Source organism: Schistocerca nitens, chromosome 5 (assembly GCF_023898315.1).
Source record: "Schistocerca nitens isolate TAMUIC-IGC-003100 chromosome 5, iqSchNite1.1, whole genome shotgun sequence".
In the NCBI taxonomy this organism is placed as follows: Eukaryota; Metazoa; Arthropoda; class Insecta; order Orthoptera; family Acrididae; genus Schistocerca; species Schistocerca nitens.
This window is the reverse complement of record NC_064618.1, coordinates 340,308,193-340,322,578: the sequence shown is the minus strand read 5'-3', so window position 1 is coordinate 340,322,578 and position 14,386 is coordinate 340,308,193. Positions and strand designations below refer to the sequence as shown.

Here is a 14,386-nt window from a genome sequence, read left to right as displayed (position 1 = left end):
GGAGCTCGTATATGACATGGCTGCTTTCACAGGTGACCAGGCCTCTGATGATTCTGACATTATTGTCCACTAATCCTCAAATCACCCACAATCACAAAAGCAAGCAGCACTTTGACACATGCTGCATAGACTCAACGCAGTGCCACTCAGCAAAGAAAACTACCAAAAAGAACTTGATATTACAATGCAGATAGCCAAAAACAATGTTTACAGTAGTAACATAGTCACAAAGCCAAACAACAAAATTAAAAGAATAATAAAAACAGAAAACACAAAACCACAATCAACAACATAACCCAACCAAACACAGTCACACACACCCAGTACTATAACAACTATATAGAATAATCAGGAAAATATGAGAGAAGACACAAGATATTACACAATGACAAACAAACACAAACTCACACATAAAATCACCAACATTTTCCAAAGACAAGGCAGAAACAGCATACACAACAGACAGATAAAATTCTATCCAAAAATACACACTGAAACAGACAAAAAACATAGACATCTACCAGAAACAGGTATGTATATATCAGTTACAGTGTAACACTTATGACAGCAGATACGTAGGACAAACAGACTGAATGTTTGATGTCAGATACAAAGAGCACATGAGAGCCTGGACTTGCGAGGCAACGAACACCTAAGAGAACATCGTCACAAGCCAACCTCTAGGGAGGAATACATGAAACTGATAAGAATAAACAATCACCTTTCTAATTCTGCAAGAAAATTATCATGTAAAACAAGCAGGAAAGAAAACTTTGTTGAATGATCAGTGATCAATTATACATAACAAACATGTGACTGTTTACATTAATAGATAAAACCGCAGCAAATGATACATCCCAGCATGCACACACACAAAACACACACATACACACACACACACACACACACACACACACACACACACACACACACACCACAGAGAGAGAGAGAGAGAGAGAGAGAGAGAACATAAATAGACATTAAGTGGCAGCATATACTTTGTTAGGTTGGCAACATGTACATAGGCAAACCAAATAGGCAGAAACATAAAGTGAAAACACAGTAGCTGCAACTTTAAATCTCAGTTTTCAATAAAATACCTACAGCTAGTGACCGAAGAATAATAGTGCTCCACAGTAACTAATGCAAAGAACATGAGTATTGTGAATGAAAGTTTGTAACTTGAAACTATGAGGGTTGGATGAAAAGTAATGCCTCCACCTTTGTTAATTGGGTTTGGATGGGAATATTTTAATAAATCAAAAGCAGAAATAATCCTTAGAATGTGATCTTTAATTACCAATATTCACTTTTCCACATAATCACCAGCCAATTGGATACATTTCTGCCAACGATGAACAAGTTTTCTGAAGCTGTCATGGAAGAAGTCGACACTCTGTTTACACAAGCACAGTTTCACAGTTCTCTCAACGTATTCATTTGAAAAAATAATAAAGTGCCCACAGATTGTCTTTCATTATCAGGAACAGATGGAAATCAGACGGTGCTAAATCTAGACTGTATGGAGAATGCCATACAGTGGTGAGATTCAGTCTCTGAAGTTCTACTGTGGTGCCAAGTGAAGTGTGTGGTTTGGCATTGTCATGCTGCAGGAAAACATTTCCCTTTTCCTTTCGAACTCTTGTTTGCCATTGTTTAAGTTCTGTCAACATTTTGCTTGTGAAACACTATGGTTGCTGTCACAGGATGTCGAACACTCACGAAGGTCAGATGTTCCCACCTCATCACCTTTAAACACACTCACCCAATGACACACAGTACTCACATCAACACAGTCATCATAAACTGCTTTCATTTACTAATGAATCTCCTTTGGGGTGACACCTTCTGCTGTCAAGCATTCAATGACTGCATGTTGCTTAAATCGCATTGACTGACTGTCTGTGAAGGGATCCATACTTTACACTGTAACAACACAACCGCCCAGTGCTAAGGCTTCCTGCCAACTGAAGCTGTACAGAAGAGGCTACGGAACAAGCCAGTACCTGCCATATACCAATGCTGCCAACTGTTGAAGAGTTTCGAAGGTGGAGGCATTACTTTTCAGTCAACCCTTATATTTTAATATTTTTAAAGTGAAGTTATAGTGCAACCTCCAGCATATAACCAGATGAGAGGAAATACAGACACCAACCAAAAACTTGAATAACTAAGTAATGATTTATCTAAAAACAAAGATGATGTGACTTACCAAACAAAAGCGCTGGCAGGTCGATAGACACACAAACAAACACAAACATACACACAAAATTCTAGCTTTCGCAACCAACGGTTGCTTCGTCAGGAAAGAGGGAAGGAGAGGGAAAGACGAAAGGATGTGGGTTTTAAGGGAGAGGGTACGGAGTCATTCCAATCCCGGGAGCGGAAAGACTTACCTTAGGGGGAAAAAAGGACGGGTATACACTTGCTGAAACAAGCAGACATATCATGTCTGCTTGTGTCTGTATATGTGTGGATGGATATGTGTGTGTGTGCGAGTGTATACCCATCCTTTTTTCCCCCTAAGGTAAGTCTTTCCGCTCCCGGGATTGGAATGACTCCTTACCCTCTCCCTTAAAACCCACATCCTTTCGTCTTTCCCTCTCCTTCCGTCTTTCCTGACGAAGCAACCGTTGGTTGCGAAAGCTAGAATTTTGTGTGTATGTTTGTTTGTTTGTGTGTCTATCGACCTGCCAGTGCTTTCGTTTGGTAAGTCACATCATCTTTGTTTTTAGATATATTTTTCCCACGTGGAATGTTTCCCTCTATTATATAAGTAATGATTTATATACATAAAAAATAAGTTGTGAACTGTTTTATAATCTACATATATTGCATATCAAAACAATATTGTACCATTCTAGATTGAAGATGCCGTAAACTAAAAGGTGAAATGTGTCTGAAACAAAAAATATTTGCAACAAGAAAAATGCATTTTTTATTTACAAAACAAATATTAAATCACATTGTTTCCTTGGGGAGCATAGATATCCTCAAATCAACACTTCCGAGATAAATTATTCAAGAAATATGGGCTGTATGGCACAGACATTGGTGTGGATGTTTTTTGCTTGCACCCACATTGCTTCAGTATATGCTATCCCTTCTGTTACCAAATATTAATGGTTACTGCACAAAGTGTTAACAGTGTTGACACAATTCAATGAAAATTCCCTTTCATAGTTCTACTGAAAGCAGTTGGTAAATCCCCACCGGTCACTATTTGCATGACAATCTCACACAACTTAAATATGTACCATATATTGAATTCTACAGTTATTCTACGATTAACTGCAATTGAGAAGTAAGCAACTCATTAATAATCTCTTCCATAAGCTAATTAAAGCAAAATACAAATATTTATGTTTTGTGCTTTAACATATTATGTTGTTGTGGTCTTCAGTCCTGAGACTGCTTTGATGCAGAGTCACTCAGTATTTGTTAGAATTTCAGTTTACAAAACACAGATAAGTGACTTAAATGAATGTTTCTCATTGAAATTCAGTAGGTATTAAGTAAGGACTAAATTTCACGCTCAGAATGTAGACATTTTTAAGACAAATTGCAAATAGTTGTTGCCAGTTTAAGATAGTTATGCACTAAAACAACCCTTGACAGTTGTTGCATTTGTGGAATATTGTGAAATAAAAATAGTGTTGTTATAATTCAGACTATTAAGTAGAAACAAAAGATAAATTGAAGCAGTGATATTGCTGAAAGATATGACCATGAGAATAGTCAAATCCTGAACAATGAAGCTTGAGCTTGAAACTTTTTGGGATACAAACTTTGAAAACAGAGAGAAATTCTTATGTGCTGCAGAACAAATATAACTTTCTGCCTCTCTTGGATCAGAGGTTATGAACAGCAACTAGAAAGTTCAAAAGGGAAAAAAGGAGAATTTGACACTGAGCTTGAATTGGACTATACAACAATGGTTGACCATCTCAGCTCCTGATATCTCAATGAGTTTCACTTCTCTAAGGTAGTATGGGTAGATATATCACCATGTTACAGCAACAAACCCTAAAACCATTCTAAGGCATCCTTTTGTATTTGCAAAAATGTGCCATAACAGTTATACAACTTTCCAAAGTGATATTTGCAACAAGGCTCAGAGTAGACAAGAATCTGGTTACCATGTTCCATCCATCACTCCTAAGAATCTTCACTTTCACGTTTGGCTTCTCAATTGGGGGAAAAAGCAACCACAGCTGCCAGACCTGGATTATATTGATATATTCAATTCTTGTCACCAGTGGACATGTGTTGCACAGGATGGGACTTTCCATACTTCAGTGGGATAATGCATCCACTGAGAACAATTTACTGATGGTAATGTGTTTGTACAAGGTTCCTCAAATTTTCTGAAAAATGTGCTCAAAGCTATCTGTAACTTATGTGGGCATCTGTAGAGTGGCTGTACAAATAACACTGTCTTTTGTAACCATGGTCACTGAAAGCCCTATGTAGTTCTCATCTTTCAGTAACAGACTATACCAATGAAATTTTGGGTATACTCATAAACCATTGCATAAAATGTAGCACAGTTGCTAAATGCTCCATGCAGCTAAATACCAAAATGTGGGGTGAGTTTTTTGCAATGTAATGAAGAACAATTAGCTGCAAACCATTTAATGTCAATGTAATTATTATTTCAGAACATTATATTTCTTTAAAAATAAATCTAAAGCTCTCTGTTAGTTTACACTGTTAGTTGGAACTTTGCTTTTGCAGAGGCGTGTCACTACTAGAAGACATAAATATTTTTATAATCCAATAGAAGGAACTCCATTCTCTCTTGGTCTTGCCATTCCAGAAGGTTATGGGATGTATGAAGTGAAAGGTGAACAGGAGTTGAAACTGCGACCTGTAAATCGTAAGTCTTTTTGAATTATTTCATAATTTGTTCTTTGTAAACTCTATTTCTTAATATAAGATTTGTAATCTAGCAATGCTGCATGTGAAAAAAATGTTTTGTAGGAGTATTTGTGTACTTAATTTCTATGTTTCTTTATATTGATATGAGAAGACAAAACCAAAAGATGTGGGTTTAATTAAGACACCATAGAGACCATCCAAATAAAGACCCATCACACTCTAAGGTATCTTCTGGTCATATGTTCATGCCTCCTAAAAAGAGTAAAATCTGCATATTGATACCACACACAAAAAATAGATTTCATAAAAGAGAATAAATGACAATTTAGTATGTTTCCAAAGTCTTTTACATTGGAAGAATTCAATAGACTATTAACAAGTTCAAGAACAGAAATGGAGCAGATCTGGATATATGTGCATTGGATGACAAAAATAATTTGAGCCATGGGTGAAAGTATGGTTATTAAAACTATTCAGTAATCACAGTTTTCCGTCCAAGATACCTGGAGTACAGAGGAAAAGCAAAATTATAACAATACATAAATCAAGAAAATATCTACCTGATCCCCAAAATTACAGATCCATCTTTCTCCTCTGCACATATTAAAACCCTAGAGTGATTAATTTTGAGTTAGTTGAATTACTGCTAAACTCAGAACAAATTGGTCATTGGAAAAAGAAAAGTAGCACATCACTCAACTTGCATTTGGCACAACATACAAAAATATTTTATAGAAGCAAAAAGTGATATGAGTTGTTTTAATTGAAGTAACTGTATCCAGTGACACTCTTGATCATCATATTCCCTTAATTAAACAATGGAAAATCCAGGATGGAATGTATCAATATTATGAGAAAGAAGTTGCTACTCACCATGTAGCAGAAATGTTGAGTTGCAGTTAGGCACAACAAAAAGACACTCATAATTATAGCTTTCAGCTGTTAAGGCCTTTGTCAACAATAGACAGACATACAAACATGCATGCATGCGCTCACAAACATACACACACACACACACACACACACACACACACACACACACACACAAATGCAACTCACACAAGAGACTGCAGTCTCAGGCAACTGAAACCACACTGTGTGTGTGCGTATGCCTGTCTATTGTTGACAATGGCTTAATGGCCAAAAGCTATAATTGTGAGAGTCTTTTTGTTGTGCCTATCTGCGACTCAGCATCTCCACTATATGATGAATATTCTCTTAATTAAATTATATAAGATAATGAAGGAAGATAACTAAAATAGTCAGATGTTTTCTCCAAAACTGAATATTTTGCAGAATGTTAGAAAAATATTTCCTGTTTAACAAACTGAAGATTCTTCAAAGATTTTCAAGGGCAGCATAGGTGCTTGAATAACCAAAGTAATGGCTGCCTCAGGGTAGTGTTACATTATCTTTAATATGTACTCAAATGATCATATTTACCTGATGGGGCAATATGTATGTCATTCCACCCATGAAAAAAACATTTGAAGATAAAAAAAGAAAAAAAATTAGGAGAACTATTGGAACTTCGCACTACAAAGCAAACCAACTGATGCCCAACTTTCTAAAAATTCACGTCTGTTCATTCCACTTGGAGAACAAGCAGCAGAAAACGATATTTCAAGTGATAAAAATAGCATTCTTATGAGTCACTTGCATCCTTTATGAGTGTTGGCAAGGAATTGCATTTTTGGAATGTAGTTGGTACCAAATGGGGAATCCAAATGTAGCTACTCAAAACTTCTGAGTAATGACTATGGAATTATGTAGCAGAATATGCTTGCCATGTTTGGTGTACTTTGTGCCATACTAAAACGTAGAGACTATCTTATCCAAAACATGCAGACTGATGATGTGTGTGCCAAAAATTTACTGTCATAAAAGTATCACATGCCCAAACCTAAGTGAAATTTTGAAATCAGAAAAGCAGACAGCTGTCCAGTCACAACTGTAGTCTGATAAAAGTTTTTCATGTTTGATGGAAGACTTATGTGGTACACTGTGATCCCAGGAAGACTGTTTGCCTCCAGCATGCTGTTTAAAGGGCTCCACCTGAAAGTCTCCCAGCATGACATTAAAAGGATTAAAAAAAACCAAGTCATTTCATTTATGTTGCAAAGAGATGACTCTTTATATTGCAGTAATTGTTGCTGTCCATAATCCAGTAGACATAAGACTGAAAACACAAACGGGCAGAGTTAATCATCGGATAGCTTCCCCTTGATAGCCACACATTAGCTTTGTAGTCCTGCTTCACAAAGCTGGCAACAAACCATGGCAATTTATCCAGGAGAAATAGTAGTATATTTTAATTGCACCAAGTTTAAAAAAGGATTTTACTTTTGCCGTGATGTTTTATAAGTTCATTATTGTTAACTGGTGATGTTAAATGCCAATCTCCAGTTCCCACATGCTTACTGAAGTCTCCCGTATCACAATACCATTTTATACACCATTGCACAGTCCCCTCAAGAATGCCATACCATGCCCCAGCCTCCGATACTGTCATACTCTCTTCCTCAATAAGAGAAATGATGATGAAGCATAGCTCATGAATAAAGTGGCTAGAGTCAAAGCAATCTGCTTCAGGTACATAACTTGCTGTGTTAGACTATCAGTGCAGCAGAATATGCCACCACGGAACTGCCCTGGATTTGCAAATCAAGTACTTCAAGTACCTTCTGTGTGTGTGTGTGTGTGTGTTTGTGTGTGTGTGTGTGTGTGTGTGTGTGTGTGTGTTTTGTGGGGGGGGGGGGGGGTGCTTGCAAGGCAGCAGAGAGAGAGAAATGTTTTCCTTAAGATAAATTTTATGAACTTTATGATTTATTAACAAAGTTGGTTACATGTTCCTTAGTGATGATCTATAATACAGTGATGTTAATCTCAAATTATGTAAATCATTGAACATGTTTTGTTATGTGTGTCTGTGTGTGCAAGGGTGAAGGTAGAGTGAGCAGTAAGTACATCAGCTTATACAAAAACCATTAATACAAACAATGACGGGATGGAAGTTGGGCATTGAATGTTCAGTATTTACGTGTTGTTGACTGATTTCAACAACAATTTGACTCAGTAACTGCTCATATGAGGGATCTTGGTTGTTGTGAGTGACTTGGTAGCGCACATCCACATGTGGAGAGTGTTAAACTACTCCAGAATTGTATTCACCTTTAGGTAAGGTGGTCCTCCAGAGAAAGTTGAGGATTTGGTCTCTCTAAATACATCCATAAAGGGTTTATGTCACTAGGTCTAACTTTAAAAAATTTAAGCTTAACTGTCATCATGTTTGAGCGCCTTACTACTTTCAGCTGGAGAGTTGGCAAATTGATTAGTGACCACTGTTCTTAAAATTTTCCCATGGGTTCTTAAAAATACTTACTAAGCAGATAAGTGTGTTACACTATTTTATGGCACATATATATCAACAACTTTAATCTTGCTGCAGTTAAGACCCGCTTTAAGCCGTACGGACAGTCTCTGACTCATTTATTTTATGATGATTCCTCATCCTGAGAACTAATGGCATTGCAGACATATAATAAGATTTACCTCTATCTCTGTTATAGACTTCACACATCTGAAATGTCCGATAAACAATAACAGGGTGTATACAACCCGGGACAACCGGGAGATCCAGGAAAAACCCGGGAATTTTTTCATCCAGGAGAAAACCAGGAAAAACCTGGGAATTTTCTAGAATTCCGGGAATTTTTCGTTGTTTTAGTTTTAAGTTAAATTTTCGTAACTTTGACTGGTAAGAATGAATACTCTAACAAAGAATATTACTGTATCTCTCTACTGCAGAATAATACTGCAGCAATAAAACATGAACAAGAGAAAAAAACCCAGCAAAATGTATCAAAGGCTTTAGGAAGACTATGCAGTGTTTCATAACAACAGATTGCCTCTGGTGAACGTGACGTTACAACTGTTTACATTAGATTCGTTTGAGCGGTTGCGAGCGAGTTTATGCGCATATGCAGCTGAGTCACGTATGAGTGGTACCTTCTCCCGCTTCTGGCTACAGAAGTGTGGCAATTAGCTGTATAAGCAATTGCAGCAAGCAGCCAGATGCTATCCGAAAAAATTTTACTGGTGCGCCTAAGCTGCCAGATTCACATATGCTCAACAGGTGCGGAACTAGGGGGCGGGGGTAAACTTGGGTATCTGTCCCGGGTGGCATTACGAGGGGTGGGGTGGGGGGGGGGGGAGGGGGAGTGGAGGGGGGGGGCAAATTCATATTATTGAGTAAAACGACCTTGTTTCACAAAGCGCCTAGCATCCAGCGCACTTTGGTCTATCGATTACTCATATGATTTTGAACGCATCCCTGTTGGTTTTTGAACATTTTTGATCAAATTCTATATTGATTTCTGAATGAATCGTAAGTTGATTTTTGAATGCGTGCATCTCCATCGCATCTAGAAATAAACTTTCCTGCAAACAAAATGGGACAGGTCTACGTGCAATACACACTGTTGACTTCTTTTACATTGCAATGCAATTTCGTTCACACGTAAGGGTGATTGACAGTTGCTGTTTATGTGGGTGACTGGGTTTGTAAATGATCAGCGTTGTTATAATTACTAGCGAATTCCATAGATTCAGACTACCAGAGTGTAAATAAATGACTAACAGGAATAACAGGCAACAAAGATTACGTATTGTCTTCACAGTGATCCAAGAAAATGAAATTTTGACAGAAAATTTTTGGCCAGACCACTACACAGTTATACAGTCTCTGTCTAGCAACCGCTAAAGTTCTATTCTGGAACTAGCATGGGAAACGCGTTGTACGGACACGTAATAATGCCTAACCGGAGAATAAATGCAGGATAACTAAACCGGTGATTGTGGCAGGGTTTGTGAAGTTAACCAGAGAATAAATTTTGACACTGGCAGGAATAGTTACAGAATTAGTGATGACAAGATTGTTTGTTAGAACAAGGAAGGAGAAGAAACAGGGACTCCCACAAATTACAGAAGAATATGACAATTCCAAATTTATATAAAAATTTTGTACCACTACTTTCCTATCTCATGCTTCAGAAGCTAGAGGGTATGAATGAAATGTGAAACTGTTTCCTAACATAAAACGTTTTGTTTGTAGTAGGCCTAATAGGCATTTGATATTGGTACTTCGTGAATTATATTCTGCTGTGTTATAAAAATGACCATTTGTGCCAAAACAGTCTTGTTTATTTGGTGTGTGTAACAACTGCTGGAATATTAGGCAGGCCTATTTCATTTTATCTAGCAGACAGTGACAAAATACACGTAATCAGATCAAGAAGCCACACCAGTCTTGGGTACTATTTGTATTAACAGCTTTTCTAGTATTAGACGACGACATTTTGTTTTTTCATGTAGCAAAATGTTGATGAACTTTGAGCAGGTAATAGATTCTTTCCTAGAAAGGAAAGCATGCCATGTAAAGTTGTGGCAAGATTACAGAGAAAAAAATGCTAGGACTTAAGGATTGAAGAAATGTGTACTGTCTTGTTTGTCTCCTGTCTTTACTGGTTTTATGTATCCTATATTTAATTTTATGTCACACAAAACAGCAAGTTATTAGCTAATGGGCAATAAAGAGTGCAAATTTTCTAAAGAATTCTTGTTCTTCCAGTTACAAATAATCCCATCCGGTATTAATTGTGAGTTTATTATTTTAAGAGGGGCAGGAGGATCTGCAACGAATTGACGCATGGTGCAGGGAATGGCAATTGAATCTCAATGAAGACAAGTGTAATGTGCTGCGAGTACATAGAAAGAAAGATCATTTATTATTTAGCTACAATATAGCGGGTCAGCAACTGGAAGCAGTTAATTCCATAAATGATCTGGGAGTAGGCATTAGGAGTGATTTAAAATGGAATGACCATATAAAATTAATCATCGGTAAAGCAGATGCCAGACTGAGATTCATTGGAAGAATCCTAAAGAAATGCAGTCCGAAAACAAAGGAAGTAGGTTACAGTACACTTGTTCGCCCACTGCTTGAATACTGCTCACCGGTGTGGGATCCGTACCAGATAAGGTTGATAGAAGAGATAGAGAAGATCCAACGGAGAGCAGTGCGCTTCTTTACAGGATCATTTAGTAATCGCGAAAGCGTTGTGGAGATGATAGATAAACTCCAGTGGAAGACTCTGCAAGAGCGACACTCAGTAGCTCGGTACGGGCTTTTGTTGAAGTTTCGAGAACATACTTTCACTGAGGAGTCAAGCAGTATATTGCTCCTTCCTACGTATATTTTGCGAAGAGACCATGAGGATAATATCAAAGAGATTAGAGCTCACACAGAGGCATACTGACAATCTTTCTTTCCACGAACAATACGAGACTGAAATAGAAGGGAGAACCGATAGAGGTACTCAAAGTACCCTCCGCCACACACCATCAGGTGGCTTGTGGAATATGGATTTAGATGTCAAACCGGCTGACTGGGGCAGGAGAGGCACCACAGGACATTTTAATTTCCACAGGCCTGAATATAGTTTGATAGCACCCATTACTAAATATTACACGTTTGATTTCCAGAGAGCGAAATACAGAGACATGCGATGGAAGAATGCTATGTGAAGAGGCATGGCACTGCACTTTGGCACACTTAAGACTAAATAACATGTCTTACGTTCCCTCAAACATATATGTTTCATGTATCAGACTCTTCAGAAAGATGTGCGCTACAAAATGAAGATTTTTTGAAAAGCCGATTTTTTTTAATTTTTGGCGTCCTGCCTCAAACGCTCAACGGAGGGGGAGTGCCACTATCTAATATTGTCCCAGTTCGGAAATATCGTAGATACGGACCTGATGCACAGAGCGGTCTGAATTCTTGTGGGGAGGTGGTAGTCTCCACGTGACCCATGTTTAAGTGATTTTGTTGTTTCCTCTTCGTTTATTGCTCTCACGTCAATTGAAAACAAAACAGATTTCTGTGGCCAGCAGCTATCAAGTGAATTAAAATTCATTCTCATAATTACAGAACGCTAAAATATGTTATTAGTTTCAGATTTTGTTTCCCCCGTTTTGACAGTCAAGCGTTAATCGCCTTGCAGAACAATGAAGTTTTTTTTTTTTTTGTCGGTTTGTTAAAGAAATTTGACTTTTATTAATCTTTTCTGCTGAGGTGGTCAATTTATTTGAAACAAAGTGTTCAATTCCATACTATTGGCTAGTTTCAACTGTTCACTGCATTTCAAGTTCACGTTTTCATCTTCTAGCACATGTGGCATTATGCCATAATAAAGAACCAAACATGAGATAATACAGTACTGGTACTCCAAGAAAATATACATCTGAATCTGGACATACAAATGTGCACTTTAACCCGAATTACCTTTTAATATGGTTCACAAAATTCCCTGACTCTTGGAGTATCCACTAATGTCGTGTTTCTTTTATGACATAATGTAAGATCTTTTAATGTTTTACACGTACAAACCTATGGGCTTCCTGTGTCATCATAGCTGCACAAGCGCGGCGACGCCTGTCATCTGGCACAACTGCTGAAATGAATCTATTTCTAACAGATCACAGGAAAATTTTCCGAATGGTTGTTTGAAAAGTGTTATTTTCAAGTAAAGTAAATTTCCTTTTACACAAGATAAACTCTGTGTGCAAATGTCTGATGAATTTCTTAAATCACAGAGCGTTTGAGTCTCATTCAAAAATCAAATCTTTGAGGATGACCATTTAGAATATTTTCGAGCCCAGAAGAGCCCAGAAGATCAGACATTTGTCGTCATTAAAAATTTTACTGGGACATTTGTGTGATGTATCTTAAAGTGTAACATGCGCAAAAAAAAAAAAAAAAAAAAAAAAAAAAAAAAAAAAAAAAAAAAAAAAAAAAACATTATGTGTGAAAGCTTAGCTTCTCTTGCAGCTTATTAATCCAACATTATACATGAAAGCTTTTCTTTTCTTGTAGCAATGCTATGTATATTAATTTAAACCATTACCTTTTCCTATTTGTGTGTTCACGCTGCTTAACAGTGATGTCGCTATTGGCTGACTACATCACATGTCCTATGCTCCAAATATCCGCTGCCATTGGCTAGCGAGATGGCTTGACATGAGCTACGACTGGCTTACAAAAGCACATCGCAATCTCGATTTCAATCCTTTGGAAAGTAACATTCCGCATTTGGTGGAATTCGTATTTATACTTTTGTAATACGAAAATATGCAGTACACATCTTTCCAAAACGTGTTTTTTCCCCTGAGTTTTGTTTTCTAAAGTGCCGGGAAATTCTACGCCGGTGTATAAAACCACAAACATTGAAAGGATTAATAAGTTTTACAGTTCTTTACAGTTCTAAGGAAAGGTATACTGTTACTTAACATGGAAAAAGTGTATTTTCATCTGGGAGAAAGTGTACTTCTAACCGGGAAATTGGGAAATTCAGGAATTTTTTTTCCTTGTCCACGTATACACCCTGAATAATTTCTCAACTGCTAAAAGCCTCAAGCTCTGCTAAAGTGTCTACTTTAGGAGGAGCTTACTTTAGCAGGAGCTTCTTCTTTAATGCCCTTTTTATGTATTGCAGTGCATTACACACAGAGGACCCGCAAAATAACTTGGGCACCTACTGCATTCTTCGTACTAATAGCAATACTCATCTGCAGAAGACTGAAGGGCCATGCAAAATCACTGGGGCACCTACTCAATCTTTGAACTAATAGCAATATTATCAATAGCTTTATGTACTGTAAGGCGTGAATGCCTTCTCCTCCTATAATAACGTGGTATCACTAGTCTATGTCAGTGCTGCTGCAAGTGCGACTGCTCAATGACTGATGCCATCTTAAGAGAAAAGTCGCTTATATCGCACTACCTTATGTAACCACAGTGCAGCTTACTTGAGCTCTGCTGGGCTAAAATCCACTTCTGGTAGGTTGCGTAAGCTGCACTGTGGTTAGATAAGGAAGTGCTATATAAGTGATGTTTCTCTTAAGACGGCGTCAGTCATTGAGCAGCCGCACTTGCAGCAGCATTGACACAGACTCGTGATGCTGTGTTATTATAGGGGGAGAAGGCATTTGTGGCTTATAATATATAAAGCTGTTGATAATATTGCTATTAGTATGAAGAATGGAGTAGGTGCCCAAGTGATTTTGTAAGGCCCTTCAGTCTTTTGCAGATGCTTATTGAATTTCACACTTACGAACACAGACGCTTATGGACATAGTAACAGTTGAGTTACTGTGGCTGCAGTATGTGGTCCTAAAGTAGACACTGTAGCAGGGCTGGAGACTTTTAACAGTCGAGAAATTATTTTTTATCAGACATTTCAGATATGTGAAGTCTATAACAGAGATAGAGGTACATCATATTATATGTCTACAATGCCATTGGTTCTCAGAACATGGACTCATCATAAAATAAATGAGTCAGAGTCTGTTTTTGTATGGTGCCAACGCATATCTTTTGTGTTATCATTCAGGCATCATTTCATAAAAAATAAAAACTATTATTTCTCTCTGCGTTGACACTGAA

The 14,386-nt window shown here is 37.5% G+C and overlaps 1 protein-coding gene across 1 annotated transcript in view; it reads left to right on the top strand.

Moving 5' to 3' along the window:
• Positions 1 to 14,386, top strand: part of LOC126259958 (voltage-dependent calcium channel subunit alpha-2/delta-3) — a 941,077-nt gene that overhangs the window by 738,655 nt on the left and 188,036 nt on the right. Inside the window, exon 16 of the mRNA XM_049957069.1 lies at positions 4,738 to 4,879. Coding sequence (XP_049813026.1) covers positions 4,738 to 4,879 — 142 coding nt within the window. The remainder of the gene's footprint in view (positions 1 to 4,737; positions 4,880 to 14,386) is intronic.